This window comes from Hemiscyllium ocellatum, chromosome 5 (assembly GCF_020745735.1).
Source record: "Hemiscyllium ocellatum isolate sHemOce1 chromosome 5, sHemOce1.pat.X.cur, whole genome shotgun sequence".
Taxonomy (NCBI): domain Eukaryota; kingdom Metazoa; phylum Chordata; class Chondrichthyes; order Orectolobiformes; family Hemiscylliidae; genus Hemiscyllium; species Hemiscyllium ocellatum.
This window is the reverse complement of record NC_083405.1, coordinates 78,263,019-78,282,591: the sequence shown is the minus strand read 5'-3', so window position 1 is coordinate 78,282,591 and position 19,573 is coordinate 78,263,019. Positions and strand designations below refer to the sequence as shown.

Below are 19,573 nucleotides of genomic sequence, written 5' to 3'. Positions count from 1 at the left end.
GCAACTGACCTTCACTGTCCCCCATCAGTGTTCAAATCAGAAAACCTATTCCGAAGGGGTATGATCACGTCCTGATACAAAACATCCAGGTAACTTTCTTCCTCTCTGGTTGTGTGCCTGCAGTCTGGCCTCTAGCTCAATGATTCTTGAGCCTTAGTTCCTCCATTCACAATAAATGTTTGCCCTGGATCATACTGGCATTCAAGAATTTTCACATGTTCCAGTCATTACTTGTCCTTATCCTACTATCCTTAATGTGTTTCATGAGCCACATATTTTTTTCAACTGTTTATTTTCCTGTCTTTAGAAATAATCTTACAAGAACGAAAGCTCTTCGGGATGGCTTAAACTGGTTTGGTAAGGGGTTTGGAACCGGTCCTCTGAATCTGAGGATGGAGTAGCGAGTGAACAGCCAGATACAACGTGCAGAGCATCTGCGAGGAGGGATAGATAGTTTTTAGAGCAGAGTTGCAGTCAGTGTGACCGGTTAAAGTGTGTCTATTTTAATGCAAGAAGTATCAGCAATAAGGGTGCTGAACTTAGATTAGCGCTTGGAACTACGAAGCTGTGGCCATTCCAGAGACAGGAATGGTTGTTGAATGTTCTAAAGTTTAGATATTTCAAAAAGAATTGGGGGTGGACGTGAAGTAAAAGAGGTGGAGGAGTGGCTTTGCTAATCAGGGATAATATAAAGCTGCAGAAAGGGAGGTCCGAGAGGACGGTTTGTCTACTGAGTCAGTATGAGTGGATGTCAGAAACAGGAAAGGAGCAGTCACTTGCTTGGGAGTTTTCTACAGACCCTCCAGTAGTAACAGAGACACGGAGAAGTAGATTGGGAGGCAGATTTTGGAAAGGTACAGAAATAATAGGCTGTTGTTATGGGCATTTTTAATTTGCCTAATAATGATTGGAACCTCCTTGCTTCAAATAGTTTGGATCGAGCAGTTTTTGTCAGGTGTATCCAGGAAGGGTTCCTGATTCAACATGTGGATAGACCGACATGAGGGGAGGCCAGATTGGATTTGGTGTTTGGCAATGAACCAGGCCAGGTGTCAGATCTCTTGGTGGGAGAGCATTTTGGTGATAGTGATCACAACTCCCTGACCTTTACAATAGTCATGGAGAAGGATAGGAGCAGACAGTATGGGAAAGTATTTAATTGGTGGAGAGGGAATTACAATGCTATTAGGCAGGAGCTGTGGTGTCTAAATTGTAACAGATGTTCTCAGGAAAATGAACGTCAGAAATGTGGAGGTTGTTTCGGAAGCATTTGTTGATAGTGCTGGATAGGTTTGTCCCACTGAGGCTAGCAAGGGATGGTAGGATGAAGGAACCTTGGGTAACAAGGGATGTAGAACATCTAGTCAAGCGGAAGAGGTCACTGTGCCTTTGGCGATGATCTTTGCATCCTCACTCTCCACTGGAGTAGCGCCAGATGGATGGAGGGTGGCAAAGGTTATTTCCTTATTCAAGAAAGGGAATAGGGATGACCCTAGCAATTGCAGAGGATTGTGAGAGACAGGATTTATGATTACTTGGAAAAGCATAGTTTGATTAGTGATAGTCAGCATGGCATTTTTAGGAGTAGGTGATGCCTCACAAGCCCTATTGAATTATTTGAGGATGTGGCAAAACACATTAATGAATGTGGAGCAGTAGGTGTAGTTTATATGGATTTTAACAAGGTGTTTGATACGGTTCCACATGGTAGACTCATTCAGAACGTAAGGAGGCATGGAATACAGGGAAATGTGGCTTTCTGGATCCAGAATTGTCTGGTGCACAGAAGGCAGAGGGTGGTAGTAGATGGAAAGTATACAACTAGGAGATCAGTGACCAGGAGTATTCTGCAGTGATCGGTTCTGGGACCTCTACTCTTTGTGATTTTTATAAATGACTTGGATGGGGAAGTGGAAGGGCAAGTTAGAAGGTTGGCCAATGACACGATGGTTGGTGGAGTTGTTGATAATGTGGAAAGCTGTTGTAGGTTGCAACAGGATATTGATAGGATGCAGAGCTGAGCTGATAAGTGTCAGATGGAGGTTCAACCTGGAAAAATGTGAAGTGATTCATTTTGGAAGGTCAAATTTGAATGCAGAATACCGGGTTAAAGGCAGGATTCTTGGCAGTGTGGAAGAACAGAAGGATCTTGGGATCCATGTTCAAAGATCCTTCAAGGTTGCCACCCACGTTGATGGGGTTGTTAAGAAAGCATATGGTTTGTTGGCTTACATTAGCAGGGGTATTGAGTTTGTGCCGCAAGGTTATGCTGCAGCTCTATAGAGCCCTGTTCAGACCACACTTGGAATATTGTGTTCAGTTCTCGTCACCTCATTATAGGCAGGATGTGAAAGCTTTTGAGAGGGTGCAGAAGAGACCTACCAGGATACTACCTAGACTAGAAGGCATGTCTTATGAAGAAAGGATGAGGGAGCCAAAGTTGTTCTTACTGGAACGAAGAATGGGTGAGAGTCAATTTGATAGAGGTATACAAGATAATGGGAGGCATAGGTACAGTGAATAGTCAGAAATTTTTCCCACGGCAGAAATGGCTATCACAAGGGTACATAATTTTAAGGGGATTGGAGGAATGTTTGGGAGAGATGTCAGAGGTATGTTCTTCATGCAGAGAGTGGTGGGTTCATGGAATGCACTGCCAGCAGTGGTAGTGGAGTCAGACATATTAGGGTAATTTAGGTGACTCTTTGATAGTCACATGGATGATAATAAAATGAAGGGTTTGTAAGTTAATTTGATCTTAGAGTAGGATTAAAGATCAGCACTACATCAAGAGCTGAAGGGCCTGTACTGAGCTGTTCTGTTCTATGTTCTAAGAACTGCTGTGCTATTTCAAACATTAGGAATAGAATAGATTTTAACCATTTACCAGACACTTGGCCAATGACTAGCGTCTTCCCTACAGTAGAGTGATAACTAATGCCTACAGAGTGAAATGTTAGAAGACGCAAAGGAGCACTACCTCCTCTTCACCTAACCCCCTTACTCCACCAACTCCTTGCGGTTTTTCCAAAGCAGCACTTAGTGCTAAATTGTGCTAGGATGCCGATATTTATATGCTAATATTTATATGAAAATATTGAATTAGCTCAGTCCAAGGTACAGTAAATGATTAGGAAAACAAATTATATAGTAGTCTTCATTATTGAATGTTTGGAATACAAGTATAAAATATACTTCAGTTATTCAGGGCCTTGGATGTGGACCTTTGACCTGGAGTATTGTGGATAGTTTTGTTCTCCTTAAATAATTAATTCATACTTTCTTTCAGAGGAGTGCAGTTAAGGTTCAGTAGACTTATCCTTCGAAGGAGATGAGATTGAATGGACTCATTCCGTATTCCCTAAAGTATGAAGATGAGAAGTGATCTCATTTAAAAAGGTGCTAGTCAGACTAGATGCTCAGACTTTTTTTTTCCCTGGCTGAGGAGTCCAGGCTGGTTGACATTAATAAAGCAAACCTTAAAATTTTCAACTTCCCTTTGGAACTTCAGAAATGAAAAGTCAGAGACAAAGAAAATTTTAAAGACTCAGCATCTAAGTTTTAAAATGTACCATTTGCCTGCAGGTGGTGATCAACCTGCATTGTGTTTCCATTGTTTTCGTTTCTATTTTGTCATTTTATTTTGCTTTTACTGTTGTTTTTATGGCAGTACTTAACTAAGATTATTTTCGGCCAGTCTAATAATTATTATATTGCAAAGAAAATTTACAAGTGTATTCATTATTACTTGACCAACTTTTAATTTCAGGTTTTAATTTGATCAACCTGTTCTCCGGAGTTTACATTGTGGAATCTGTGAATTCACAGTGGAGTAGGCGCGAAGGCTTTTGTAGTTTGTTAGAAACTTCTGACTTCCTGCTTGCATTTTTAAAATATGTGCTGCAGTTGTTAGGACTAATTTAAGCTTGGTTATTTGGGTATAATAATTATTTTCATTAGCACTCCAGGTAATGAATGCAGTAGAGCATAAATAGGGGGATTTTTTTCCTTAATATTACTCAATTACTAACTACACTATTTTGTATTTATTAGGGTTTGTTCTGAGGTCTTATCGATGTGCAATTTTTTGCTTGTTGCACAAAAAGACATGTTAACTTAAGCCCTAGCTTCAGCAACTTCGTGAATTTAAAACTTTCACCAAGGGTTGCTAAAGAATTTCAGTTTGCAGTGCATATTTTTTATATCTCTGTCATGGGACTTATTGATGGATAAAATGAGTTAAAGCAGTATTGCTTTATGCATGACACATTTTTATGCTTCACTTGATTTCAAATGTAGATTAGCAACAGTTATCTATTGAGAGGCAGTAAGACTATAAAAAATATAAAATGGCCCTAATGGCATGAAGTGCATTGTGTACTGCCTTGGGAGTAGTTTATGTTTTCTATTACTTTTGCACATTTGTTACTGACTGCAGGTGACATTAAAAATTTAACTTAAGCCATAAGTGACCCACAGTGGGAACAAAATATTTTTTTGGTATTTGGTTGAAGAACTTTGCTTGAAGAAATTGCTGACGTGTTTCTGCTAAGCAAATTTTGAGAAGATTTGTAGCTCAGGGTGAGGTTCTGGATGTAGGTTCGTTCGCTGAACTGGAAGGTTCATTTCCAGATGTTTCATCACCCTACTAAGTAACATTTGGGTGGGCCTCAGGCGAAGTACTGTACATAATTCCTGCTTTCTATTTATATGTTTGGGTTTCTTTGGGTTGGTGTTGTCATTTCATGTGGTGATGTCATTTTCTGTTGTTTTCCTCGGGAGGTGATAGGTGGGGTCTAACTCGGTGTGTTTGTTGATAGAGTTCCAGTTGGAATGCTGTGCTTCTAGGAATTCTCGTGCATTCCTCTGATTGGCTTGTTGTAGGATGGCTGTGTTCTCCAAGTCGAAGTGGTGTCCTTGCTTATCTGTCTGTAAGGATACTAAGAATTCCTAGAAGCATGGCATTCCAACCGGAACTCTATCAACACACACATCGAGTTAGACCCCATCTACTAACCCCTGAGAAAAAGAACAGGAAATTATATCACCACAGGAAATGACAACATCAATCCAAAGGAAAAAAGAAACAAATTGAATTTTCTCAACTAGTGTACCACAGTAAAACCACCTGATTGCCTTTTCAGTTTGTCTAAACTGATCATCTGTCTCCTTCTATTAATAAAGGAACATCGAGTCTTTAAAAGATGTTTTGCCAATTGTTGTCAAAATTCATTAAGTTCAAAGCTCAATGATCAGGGTGCAGAACATCATCAGAAAACCATTAAATGTAGGAGGAGAAGTAGGCTATTCAGCCCATTGAAACTGTTCTCACCTATTCCTTGAGACCATGATTGATTTGTCTCGTCAATTCCACTTTGCTGACTTTTTCCTATGTCCATTGATTCCTCTTACTAATTTAAAATCCATCTATGTCAGTCCTGAATATACTTAACTTCTGCAGCCCTCTGTAATGAAAAATAAAAGAAAATACAAATTCACTTTGTCTGAAGGAAGAAATTCCTCTTCATCTGTCTTAAATGTATGATCCCTTATTCTGACATTAGGATGTCTCTCCCACAAGATGAAGCAACCTTTCTGCATCTAAACTGTCAAGTCTTCTAGGAATCTTACATATTTCAATAAGATTGGCTCTTGTTCTTCTAAACTCAATGAGCACAAGCTCAACATGTTTTACCTTTCCTTGGAAAACAATCTCTTTATACCTGGGATCAACCTACTTACTTTTCTGTGGACTATCTCCAAAGCCTTTATCTTACATTAGGAGACCAAAACTGTTCACAGTATTCTAGGTGTGGTCTGACCAGTGCCTTGTATCATTTTAGCAAGGCATCCCTATTTTTAATATTCAAATTTCTTTGCTATAAAAGCCAACATTCCTTTCCGACTGGCCTTTCCTTTTAGATAAAGCCCTTTCGTAACACCTGTTAAGTTTTTTTTTGCGATTCATGCACGAGGACCACCAAGTCTGTCTTCTGCAGCTTTCTGCAGTCTTTCTCCATTTAAATAGTACTCGGTCGTCCTATTCTTCCTGCCCAAGTGCAATGTTGGACTCTTCCATATTGTATTTCATCTGTTAAGAATTTGCCGATTTGCTTAACTTTTTTAATTTCTCTGCAGACCCTGTCATCCTCAGCACTTCCCTTTCCACCTTGTTTTGTTGTCTACGAACTTAGCTATGGTTCATTCACTTGTGGTCCCACATTGATTCCTGGTGTACTCCATTTCTCACCTTATCCAAACTCTTTGTCTTCTATTAGTTAATGAATGCTAAATGTTTTCAGGTTTGACTTACCCTTCACAAAGCTAAGCAGACTGTGTTTAGTTATGTTATGCATTTCTTAATGATCTGCTATTATACTCATTGACTCTAACATTTTTCCAACATGAGATGTAAGGCTAACTTTTTTTCCTTTTCTTTGAATAAATTTGTTAAATTTGCATTAGATTAGAAGTTGATTATAAGTTGATGGCGATTTTGTGTTTGAACAATTGAGATAAAGAACTCCAGAATTTTAAACTCACAGGAACGAATTTGAACATCTGACAGTGTGAATGAGGTTTGATTTCAGTAAAATATGGAAGACAGTGTGATTTTACTACTTTTCAGCTTAGTTGAACAAGACAAGGTATAGTTCAGAGTAAAGATCACCATTGTGTTATTGGTGAAATAGATACAAACGAGTTTGAAACAGAGGGAGATTGAAGCTGTTAAAGAGCATGTAGGTGAGATTTCTTTTTCGTTGTTTGAGCATGGGAGGAACGCTCAAAGAGGCTCTTTAGGTAAAGCAGCAGCACATAAGTATTAGATGGATTTGGGCATGATTTGATATTGAGTTGTTTTGGATGATGAATTATCCAGACAAAAATTTCATAATAAGCACTAGAGAGGAAGTGCTCGAGAGACTATTGGGGCTAAACACCAGTAAGTTCACCGCAGCTGATGGGAACTGCAAGGATAGCACACTCATAGGATAGTTAAGTTGCCACAGAGATAGTGAATGTTGCTGTTTAGTAGTAAAATCTATTATTCCATTCAGTTTTTCAAGAGAGTTAAAGTTGCACAAATACTTTTTGTTTTTTGTTTTAACTGTAGAGTAAGAATAAAGGGTGTTTTCTTAAAGCCGAGTAGTCTTAACCATTTGAATTACACCTGGAATGCAGCACCTTACACTTCCTTTAAATAAGATTAGGGTAGAGTCTAGGTTATCTCCTTGATATATTTGAAATGGGGGTGTGGGGATGACCTAGTCCATATCAAATATAATAGAAAGTTTTGGAGTTGCTACAAGTTATATAAAGTTAACATTTATAAGTACAAGGCCATTCAAGCTTTGTAGTTTAACAGGTTCAAGGGACCAGCTCTTGGTATTGGGTGAACTTTGGTGAGCATAGATAGACTGGGAAAAAGTGGAATATGCGAAACATCCATTCCTGATGAAGGGCTTATGCCCGAAATGTCGAATTTCCTATTCCTTGGATGCTGCCTGACCTGCTGTGCTTTAACCAGCAACACATTTTCAACTGTGATCTCCAGCATCTGCAGACCTCATTTTTTACCCTATGTGAAACGTTCACCTGTCTTTCAGATAGTGGCTGACCTTTTGTGCTGTTGGAGTGTTTTAAATTTTCATGCAAATTTCAACTTATAAGATGTAAAACTTTTGTTTTACAGTTCATTTGCTTGAGTTCTTTTGCTTTTCATTCGTAACAGTAATGTTTAATTTTATAAAAGTGTTTTAAGAAGTTTCAAAGTTCAGCACTCTCTTACTGAAAACTTGACTTCTGGTTTAATAATGTTCTTAAGGGAAATGTAATTTTCTGTTCTTATCTGATCTGACCAACATGTCATTCCTGATCAATTGTAATGGGGCTGCCTCTTAATTGCTTTCTGAATGGTCCAGCAAGCCACTTGATCCAAATGTGGTTAGTACAGGCAACAAATGCTGGCCTTGTCAGTGATACCACATTGCATCAAAAACATGAATTTAAAGTGGTGACTGATTTAGTGGTAAGCATGTCATCAGTTCTTGTCGAGTTATTTAAACCATCTGTTCAATGAACAGTCACTTTTTGAAAAGTGAATTTAAAAATTTCAATTTTTTTGCAGCATTTCTGGAGTATTTCTGTATACCATTGGAAACCTTGATTGTCTATTAAAATATTGGGACAGCTTAATGTGACTGCACTATTGATTTGGAAGGGGAGGGAAGAAAGAGAAAATATAAACATTGCTTTCATTTCTTTTATCTTCACTGTCTGAATTTATTGTGTATAAATAAACTGCATGAACTGCAGTCATTAAAGTTGTACATTAATAATACATTTTACCATCTGAGAAGATTTAAATTGCATTAGATTGGATTATGTGTGCTTAAATAATGGATTTGTTTCTGCTTTCAGTTCATTGGCTTATTTCAGTTTTAAATTTATTTCAGTTTCTGGTTTAACTGTACTATTTAACTACCTGTGAACATTAGGGCCCAAGTCTGCCCTCGACTCTTAGTGTTTTGGGTGGGTTTGTGCACATTTGATCTAATTTATTTGCTGTGTGGAGCTGCATAACTTCTCTTTTCAGTGTGGTGGCTGAAATAGGGATCACAGTCTTATAGAATATTTGATTCTTATGCACATAATCTTGATTGACCCTTATTGAAGTGCAAATATTTTGCAATGTGATTTGCTTTATCCTTTTAGAGTGACAGGAAGTGAATTGAGAAAACCCCAAAACCAATATAAGCAAATTTAGATTGCAAGCATTTCTAAAGGGAAATGTTCCATTTCAACTCAGGAAGTTGAAATAAAGAATATGTGTTCGGTTAGTTGTGATTTTCTTGTAAATGATTTTGTGGTAGCCTGGCTAAGCTACACAACAAAAGTCCGAACTGCTGTTATCAAGGGATAATTGCATTTTTCATGGTGGGATGAAAATTTTCAGTACTGAACTACAGAATTTGAAAATAGTTAGAAATTCCACTAAAGTCTATTTGAGTATTTTATGTAAAATAGAACAGCAGTATTGCATCTTACTATAAAGTGGGTCACTATTGTAGCTAGATGACCTACTAAATGTGTGTCAAAGAATGAGATGAATTCTTAACCTCTTCTCTGTGAGTGGAGGGTGGGACTCAAGTTCAGTTTGGGTTTATGAGGCACAGACAGTGGAAGGATTTGCTGTAGCTTGCAACTAATAGAAGAAACCACGTCCTCACAGATCTTGTGGAAGAATAATTCTGAGGGGTCTTGAAAGCATTCTTGCTGAGAGATTCCTTGTGGGTGAATCCAGAACTCTGGAACATTATTTCAATTCAAAAATAAGTGATTTCTCATTTAAGATGGAAATAGGGGGAATTTATTTTCCAAAGTGTCATTTGTGTGGGAAATTCTCTCTCGAAGATCATTGAAAATATTCAAGGCTATATTAGACATTTTGGATTGACAAATGAGTTGAGGGTTGTTGGGGACAAGCAGGAAAGTGAGTTCTGGCCACATCAGACCGGTTGTGATATTATTGACTGGTAGTCAAACTTACTTCTTATCTTCGCAAAGCAGTCAGCTTGAATGGAGTTAATGCAGGAGTTTAGAAGGAATCCAAAAGACTGATTTCTAAAATGAGGAGGCTGGCCTTTGAAGAGAATTTGAGCAAACTAAGCTTGTTTGGAATTTTGCTTGGAATTTTGAATAATGAAAGGTGATATAAAGGTTTACTATGCTGATTTCTTGGATTAGAAGTTTGTCTGATGATATAGACTGAGCAAATTAGATTTGCAGTCATAGAAATGTTTGAACAAGAATAGGCCATTCAGTCCATTGAGTCTCTTCCAGTAGTCAATATATTGCCGCTGATCATTGCCTTTTCTTAGCACAATATTCCAATATCGCTTTGTCGTCGGTATTTTTAAAAGCTGTCAGTCTCTGTTTTAAACGTGCTCAGAGCTTCCAGGGATTTCTGTGAATCTCTGAAACTACATGCTTCATTAGTTGCAAATGTACTACTATGGCATATATTCAAGGTTGAAGTATGTTATGGATCTCTTAGGGAATTAAGAAATACGGTGAATGACAGCAGTCTAGAGGGAATGATTGACCTACTGCTTCCTTTTTTTTTACAATATTGGATTTTTGTGGTCAAGGCAGGGTTTGATATTTTTGATTTTTTTTTCAATATTCATTCAGAGAATGAGGCTGTAGCTGGCTAGAACAGCATTTATCGCCCATTCGCAATTTCACAGTGAGCATTTAAGAGTCAACCACATTACTATTGAGGGTTTTGAAATTGAGGATCAGTTATGATCTTAAATAATGAGCTGGCAGATTCAAAAGTATCTGATTTTGTTTTCCTTTCATGGCATGTATGTATTGCTAGTTAGACCAGTGTTTATTAAACATCCCTAATTGCCCTGAAAGGATGTGAGGTAATGCCATTGATATAGACATGATTCTGAAAGGGCTTACTATGGGAGACATTGAGAGGTGGTTTTCCCTGGCTAGAAAATCTAGTATAGGTAGACAGATGTTTGCCGAGCTGGGAGTTTCCCAGCTCGGCGAACAGAACCACAACAACGAGCACCCAAGCTACAAATCTTCTCACAAACTTTGAATAGGTAGACAGAGCCATAGGATGTGTGGTTAATCTTAGGGTGTAGGTATTGTTGGTTAGATCAATGTTATTACCCATCCCTAATTGCCCTAGAAATTGTAATTGTGGGCTGTCGTCTTGAACCTCTGCAGTCCATGTCAGGAAGGGGCATCCACAGTACTGTCAGGAAGAGAGTTCTCAGGATTTTTGAACCAGTGAAGGAAAGATGATATTGTTACAAGTGATAGTGATGTGTGGCTTGGAGGAGAGCTTGTAGGTGGTGGCACTCATACACCTTTGCCATCTAAGGACATAACTTCCCCAAATTGTTGTTGTTCATGATTCCTTCTGATTGTCTGGGGCATTGCATCTGCACATGGGTTTGACATTAAGTATTAAGCAGGTCGGGCAGACTCTGTAGAAGGAAAAGCAGTTAACCATGATCCTTGGTTGGATCTGGTAGTACAAACAAACTAACAGTTTTGAAACACAACAAGGAAAAGGGAGAGTTGAAGAAAGACCCCAAAAGGTAGATCTGTGACCTAATGATCCACCTGGGCAGAAAACTGAAGAGGTTAAATTGAAGACCTGCATTTATATGGCACCTTTCATGACCACTGTGTCAAAGCGATTTACAGCCCATATTTTTTAATTATAATCACCATGGTAACAGTAAAACACGGTAACCAGTTAGTGTACATTAATTTTCTACAAACAATGATGTTATAATGACTGGATGATGTGTTTGGGATAGTGATTATATAAATATTGACCAGGGCATATGGGATAATTCCCCTTGCTGTTCTTTGAAGTAGTGCCATAGGATCTATTATGCCAAACTGCACTGGAGGGATTTTGATCACCGCTTGCTGCTAATGTTTACCGTTTGTTCATTTTTGGGATAGAACTACAATCTACATTAAATGTAGAACTTATTGTTGTACCATTGTACAGCAACAATTATTATTGTTTGTCCAAAATCATGGAATCAAGCCAGGAGTTTCGAGGAGTGCTCCCCGCTTGCCTGGATGGTTTCAGCTCCATCAGCACTCCAGAAGCTTGACACTATCCACCCTCCTTCTTTGTCACCACATCCACTCTATCCCCAACCGATGCCCCATAGCAGCAGTGTGTACCGTCTACAAGATGCACTGCACTGCAGGAATTCACCAGAGGTCCTTAGACAGCCCTTTGCAAACCAATGACCATTTTGAGATAGAAGGATAAGGACGCCACCACTTGCAAGTCCCCCTCCAAGCCACTTACCATCCTGACTTACAAATATATTGATGTTCCTTCATTGTTGCTGGGTCAAAATCCTGAAGTTTCCTCCCTAAGGACATTATGGGTCAACTTGTAGTAGGTGGACTGCAGTGGTGCAAGGCTACAGCTCACCACCACCTGGGGCAAATAGGGATGGACAATAAATGCGGACCAGTTGCCCATTTTCCATGAATGAATTTTTAAAAAAAGTCTTGTGTCCTTACTCAGTTAACTTCCTTGATCTCTCTTTTTTTCTACTTACAGAATAAGGCAGTGGACTGTCACCAGATCATAACACAAATTTGCGATCTGGTCTGGAACTGTAACATTATTACTCATGGCTGCTCTCTGACATTCTACTCGCCATAACCTTGACATCCTCCAAGGCCCTGTTGCCTTTGTTTTAATTCCCAACAATTCCTATCCTTCTACCATCTGTGTGTTGTCTGAGCTATGTTAATTTCAAATCAAGCAATGTCTTGATTTAAAATTTCTTATTCTTATTAAAATGTTTTCCTTATTCTTGTCCATCTCAACTGTGGATCTCCTCTAGTCCTTGAAGTCTCTCATCTATCTGCAATTCTCTAATGCTGCTGTCTTATACATTCCCAATTTAATTGCTCCACCAGTGGTGGCTGTACCTCGAATTGCTTAGTCTTAGAAGTATACTTCCTTGTTTTCCTTTTGTATTGTAAGATGTCCTCAAACCTACCCCACTGATCGAGTTTTTTTGTCATCTGGCCTAATATCTTGAGCTTTCTAGTCCTACTTGATTTTACAATGCTCATTTATTGTGTTAGGATACTATATAAAGAAAAATTGTTAATGCGGATACACAAGTAAATTATAACAAGGAATGGGATTGGTAAAATAAACTTTCCTATTTGACACTCACTTTCTCCTGAAATAGCCCAAATTAAATAGTTTAGATTAGATTAGATTAGATTCCATACAGTGTGGAAACAGACCCTTCAGCCCAACCTGTCTGCACCGACCCTCCGAAGAGTAATCCACCCAGACCCATTTCCCTCTGACTAATGCAGGGCAATTTAGCATGAGCTGAAAATGTGTTGCTGGTTAAAGCGCAGCAGGTCAGGCAGCATCCAAGGAACAGGAAATTCGACGTTTCGGGCAAAAGCCCTTCATCAGGAATGAGGAAAGTGTGTCCAGCAGGCTAAGATAAAAGGTAGGGAGGAGGGACTTGGGGGAGGGGCGATGGAGATGTGATAGGTGGAAGGAGAAAGAGCTTCTGTGCAGAGGAGATGACCTGGGGGGTGCAGTGAGAGAGAGACTCACTGAAATCCTTGTAGAGGGAGGAAGAGAGCTTCTTTAAGGAAGGCATCCACACTTTCCTCATTCCTGATGAAGGGCCTTTGCCCAAAACGTCGAATTTCCTGTTCCTTGGATGCTGCCTGACCTGCTGCGCTTTAACCAGCAACATATTTTCAGCTCTGATCTCCAGCATCTGCAGACCTCACTTTTTACTCGCAATTTAGCATGGCCAGTTCACCTGACCTGCACATCTTTGGACTGTAGGAGGAAACCGGAGCACCCGGAGAAATCCCACGCAGACACAGGGAGAATGTGCAAACTTCACACAGACAGTCACCCCTGGTGCTGTGGGGCAGCAGTGCTAACCACTAAGCCACCGTGTTGTAAACTGTAAAGTTTGGAGGGGTTATTTGGTGAATTGGTATGGTGGCATATTAAAATTAGTGTGAAATACTGTCAGTAAAACTACTTGAAATGTTAGCATATATGCATTTCTCTATGATAACACAGGGCTGATTGTAATTATTGTTTGGTGATATATCTGAAGGAAGAATTTATTTTGTAGCTCTTAGAATATAACCTCTTCCTTGAGTAGTTCTTTCTGTCTTCAAAAATTTTCTTAATGGTAAAGTGAATGTACACTTAATATTTGCATATAAGATTTATAGTATTATTAATTGGAAACTTCAGTTCAAAGTGGAAGAAAAATGGATTTTGGTTTTCAGTTCTGTCAGTGACTTTCAAACGAAAGCTGGAGTCATTTGGAACAGTGTATTGGAAATATTATTTTGATAAAATTATGAAAGTTTAGCTAAGTGATAGCAAGCTAACCAAGCAAAATTGTTAGTTTGTTTGCTGACTTGTGTTTTACCAGAGCAGGCGAGTTACAGCAACCAGAAACGTGTTCATTCAGAGAGGTCTTTTGCATCTGGGACACTGTTAGGAGCAGACCTGAATTGCTTCAAGGATATTCCAGAAGTAAAAGTCTGGAGGTGTCAAAAAGAAAGACATCCTGCACAGCTTATAAAGACGCAAGTTTAAAGAATCCATATTTAATAGTATTAATTAAGTTAGCATGGGCTTAAAGAACTCTCTGAGAGATGATAATTAAAACAAATAATATTTTCTTTGTTGTTCTTTGGTTGTGGGTGTTACCCCTCCTTAATTGTTCTTGAACTGAATGACCGGGTAGCCTATTTTAGAAGGCAGTTAAGAGTTAACTACAATGCTGTGAGTCAGAAGTGGCATGTAGGCTAGACCAAGTAAGGATGGCAGATTTCTTTCCATTGAGGGCATCAGTGAGCTAGATGGGACATGATTATTTTTACCAGAAATCAATGGTAGTTTAAAGATCTCGGTTCTTAAAACTAGCTTTTATAATTCCGTATTTGTTAATTAGATCATAGACAGAGGAGCAGAAATGAGGACATTCAGCCCCTCGTGTCTGCTCCACCATTCAATCATGGCTGACAAGTTTCTCAACCCCATTCTCCTGCTTTCTCCTGGTAACCCTTGATCCTTTGTTACTCAAGAGCCTATCTATCTCAATCTTGATTATACTCAATGACTTGGCCTCGACAGTCCTTTCTGGCAATGCATTCTATGGAAGAAGTTTCCCCCTATCTCTGTTCTGAAAGTTATTCCCTGTACTCTAAGACTATGCCCACCGGTTCTATTCTCTCCTATCAATGGAGGCATCTTCCCAACATCTGCTCTGTCCAGGTCATTCAGTATTCTGTGCATTTCAGTTAGAGTAATTTGGAACAGTGAGCTAGAAATGTTATTTCCATAAAATTATGCAAGTTTATTGCTCTGTTTTGCTCACACCTTCATTAGCTTTGCTTAAAATTCTGCTGTTCTATCTCCCTCTGACTGTTGAGAGACCCATTGTACAATTTCAGCAAGGTAATCAGCCCTTTTTTATTTCTAAGTTCTACCCAGAAGGCCCTTGTTTGAAGACCCATCTCTAACATCCTTTCTCATTACTGCAGTGATTGTTTTCTTTACCAATAATGCAATGTCCCACTGCTTTCTGTCTCGCTCTGTCTGTCTGTCTGTCTCGCTCTGTCTGTCTGTCTCGCTTGCTCTCTCTCTCTCATGCTCCCGCTCCTTTAAGGTGCTTCGTACAACCAGCCTCTATTTCAGAAAGGTGGTAAGGACAAGCCAGGGAACTATAGAATGGTGAGCCTGACGTCAGTGGTGGACAAGTCGTTAGAGGGAATCACGACGGATAGGATGTACATATATTTGGAAAGACAAGGACAGATGAGGGGTAGTCAACTTCGCTTTGTGCTTGGGAAGTTATGTTTCAAAAACTTGATTGAGCTTTTTGATCTATAGGGAGAGGCTGAATAGGCCGAGGCTGTTTTCCCTAGAGTGTCGGAAGATGAGGGGTGACCTTATAGAGGTTTACAAAATCGTGAGGGGCATGGATAGAATAAATAGATCAAGTCTTTTCCTTGGGGTGGGGGAGTCCAGAATTAGAGGGCATAGGTTTATGGTGAGAGGGGAAAGATAAAAAAGAGTCCTAAGGGGCAACTTTTTCATGCATAGGGTGGTATGTGTATGGAATGAGCTGCCAGAGGAAGTGGTGGAGGCTGGTACAATTGCAACATTTAACAGACATCTGGATGGGTATATGAATAGGAAGGGTTTGGAGAGATATGTACCGGGTGCTGGCAGGTGGGACTAGATTGGGTTGGGAATCTGGTCGGCATGGACAAGTTGGACCGAAGGGTCTGTTTCCATGCTGTACATCTCTGAGTCTATGACGCTAAACTCCATCGAATATAAACCAGAGTCCTCAAATGTACCTCCAATGTTAAGTTTTTCATTCTGGGACCATTCTCTTTCAAGACCACCATCTGCCCCCCCGTGGTGAGACTTGAACCCATGTGTCAAAACTTGTGAATCACCTGTCCAGTGAAAGAACTGGAATGAATGCACAGAAATTTACCAAAAAAGAAACCGATGAAAGTTGTGCCAACTGAATAAAGAGCTTTGGAGTCATGATAGTGTGAGCCTTCATTGTATTTTGGTTGCCTATAAAACAATTGATTTGGTAAAAGGATTGAATCTTTCTGATATTTGTAATCAATTTGTTTCAAATAATTCTTACTCTGTGTAGTACAGTGTGCTTTTCTTTGTAAAAACTACATTGAGCATCTTCACAAGAGGCTGCCAGTGACTGACCTCCATGGGAACCAAACGAAATGTATAAAACGTCATGTCTATCAAGCTAGGTTTCACTGAAATCTGATTTGTCCAATGCTACCATCAGCTGGAGCATAACAGATTCTGGTCGTTGTCATTGGGTTGCATTGTTAAAAAAATGTTTGACAGAGTGTTTAGTTTTCCTTTTTTCTCTCCTGTAGATGCTGACCTGCTAAGCTTGCATGTATTAATGCAGGCATCACAGAATAAATTTGGAAGAAAGATTAATCTACAAATTAGTGAGTATATTCGTATATGCTTGACAAGTTATCAAGTAAGATGAAGGTTAATGATAGTAAGATATCTTGTTGAATAATTTTCACTGAGGGCATGTTGTTTCAATCAACGTGGGGGCATTGAAACAGGAGTCAGCCATTCAGATTCTTGAGCCTGTTCTACCATTCAGTGAGCTCATGGATGATCTGTGACCTACCTTTGGCCTATTTCCCCTAATAGCTTTGCTTAACAAAAAAAAATTATATATCTGAGATTTAGAACAAACTATTGATCTAGTATCAACTGCCTTTTGAAGTTTGAATGTATCGCCCCTTAACCTTCTACGTTCTTGATAACAACCCATTGTCTGTCTACTCTAAGACTCTTCCAAATAGTTTTGTCTGTGTTATAGTCAGCTGAGGGAGGGATTAGATTAGATTGCTTACAGTGTGGAAACAGGCCCTTCGGCCCAACAAGTCCACACCGACCCGCCGAAGCGCAACCCACCCATATCCCTACATTTACCCCTGACCTAACACTACGGGCAATTTAACACGGCCAATTCACCTGACCTGCACATCTTTGTGGCTGTGGGAGGAAACCGGAGCACCCGGAGGAAACCCACGCAGACACGGGGAGAACGTGCAAACTCCACACAGTCAGTCAGCTGAGTCGGGAATTGAACCCATGTCTCAGGCGCTGTGAGGCAGCAGTGCTAACCACTGTGCCACCGTGCCGCCCATAAGAATTGGCTTCCTGATTTTTCACAACCTTTCTGTTGCAACAAGTATTTTTGTTTTCTTTTTAGCATGCAGTTATCATTCTTCAGCAAAGACCTAGTTTGGTAGAAAAGAATAGAGCCAATTGCCAAGCTTCTTTGAATGAAAGGCAGGAATTTTCTGAGACTACTAATACAGAAAAAGATAATAGAAGTGCAACATCAAACATATGTATGTACACCGGTATAAGAGTGACCCAGATATAAGTTTTAGAGGGCACTTCTACTAACTGAACCTAGTTTGAATTTTTTCCTCTAATGCTCTTAAGGAAAATCACTATGTAAGTGGATCTATAATTATTTTGGTATCTATATCTATGGTTATCTGAAGGATCTTAATTAAAGCCTACTGCTAATATTGTAATAGATTGATTAAATAATTCAAGAGAAGCAGCTAACTCTGTGGGAAGCTAGGGAAGTGGTTGCCGGACCCCTTCCTGAGATACTTGTATCATTGATTGTCACAGGTGAAGTGCCAGAAGACTGGAGGTTGGCTAACGTGGTGCCACTATTTAAGAAAGATGGTATGGAAAAGCCAGGGAGCTATACACTGGTGAGCCTGACGTTGGTGGTGAGCAAGTTGTTGGAAGAAATCCTGAAGGACAGGTTTTACATGTATTTGGAAAGACGAGGACTGATTATGGATAGTCAGCATGGCTTTGTGCATGGGAAATCACAAACTTGATTGAGTTTTTTGAAGAAATAACAAAGAGGACAGAGCGGTAAACATGATCTATATGGACTTCAGTAAGGCGTTTGACAAGGTTCCTCATGGTAGATTGGTTAGCAAGGTTAGATCTCATGTAATACAGGGAGAACTAGCCAATTGGAAACAGAACTGACTCAAAGTTAGAAGACAGAGGGTGGAGGTGGAGGTTGCTTTTCAGACTGGAGGCCTGTGACCAGTGGTGTTCCACAAGGATCGGTGCTGAGACCACTGCTTTTCATCATTTATATAAGTGATTTAGATGTGAACATAGGAGATATAGTTAGTAAATTTGCAGTTGACACCAAAATTGGTGGTGTAGTGGACAGCGAAAAAGGTTGCCTCTGAGTGAGAATATGTATGAGTAGGTAGGGAAAGAGTTAAGTTTTGGGTTGCAGGGCAAAGTCTCAGCTAGCATGACTTTGACCAGATAAGAGCCTGCAGTAAACAGTGAGGAGCTGGAGGCAAGGATAATGGTTTAACGAGGTGAAGAACATCAGTTGTGTAATGCTAGTTAATGAGGTGAAGAACATCCATGATGTAATGCTTGTTACCAGGCTGAGGACCGTCTATTGTGTCAAGCAGATGGCTTAACCTTTACTGTTGATGCTCGTTGATTGTAACCGTCACCCAATCAAGATAGATGTTGTCTTATTTGAATGCTGCTCCCTGTAAGTGACTATATAATTCCTTCAGAATCTGCTGTTTGAGAGAAGACCGAGAGCTGATGTCTTTGCATACCTGGGCATTTGCTCTCTCTCAGTGGCTCGGAATAAAGGTAAAGAAAATGGAGCCATACTGTCTGAGTGTTTGCTTCAACTGATATGGGGTACGGAAATGGGATATCATGAGTACAAAGGGATCTTGATCAGATGGGCCAGTAGGCTAAGATGGAGTTTAATTTAGATTAGGTTAGATTCGCTACAGTGTGGAAACAGGCCATTTGGCCCAACAAGTCCTCACTGACCCTCCGAAGAGCAACCCAACTTCCTCTGGCTCATGCACTTAACATTATGGGCAAAGTAGCATGGCCAATCCATCTTTGGATTGTGGGAGGAAACCCACGCAGACACGGGAAGAATGCACAAGCTTCATTCAGACAGTTGCCTGAGGCTGGAATCAAACCTGTGTCCCTGGTGCTGTGAGGCACTGAGCCACATGCCACCTTTAATTTAGATAAATGTGAGGTACTACATTTTGGAAAAGCAAATCAGAGCAGGGTTTATACACTTAACTGTCAGGTCCTGGAGAGTTTTGCTGAACAAAGAGACCTCGGAGTGCAGGTTCTTAGTTCCTTGAAAGTAAAGTTGCAGGTGGATAGGACAGTGGAGAAGCTGTTTGGTATGCTTTCTTTTATTGTCCTGAACATTGAGTTTAGAAGTTGAGAGGTCATGTTGTGGCTGTACAGGATATTGTTTAGGCCACTTTTGAATATTGAATGCAATTCTGGTCTCCTTCCTATTGGAAAGACGTTGTGAAACTTGAAAGGGTTCAGAAAAGATTGACAAGGATGTTGCTAGAGTTGGAC

The 19,573-nt window shown here is 39.8% G+C and overlaps 1 protein-coding gene across 11 annotated transcripts in view; it reads left to right on the top strand.

The window, feature by feature from the left end:
- tbc1d5 (TBC1 domain family, member 5) overlaps positions 1 to 19,573 on the top strand; it is a 518,645-nt gene that overhangs the window by 100,026 nt on the left and 399,046 nt on the right. For 5 of the 11 annotated variants that reach the window (XM_060824878.1, XM_060824879.1, XM_060824882.1 and 2 more), the window contains one exon: positions 16,507 to 16,584. The exons of 2 other annotated variants lie outside the window; for them this stretch is intronic. Coding sequence is in view for 4 of the 9 variants with exons in the window: in XM_060824887.1 (XP_060680870.1) it covers positions 17,866 to 17,892 (27 nt within the window). In the remaining 5 variants the exon portion in view is untranslated. Of the gene's footprint in view, positions 1 to 16,506; positions 16,585 to 17,836; positions 17,893 to 19,573 lie in introns of those variants that run through there. 4 more of the 11 variants (XM_060824887.1, XM_060824876.1, XM_060824886.1 and 1 more) reach the window with 1 other exon arrangement.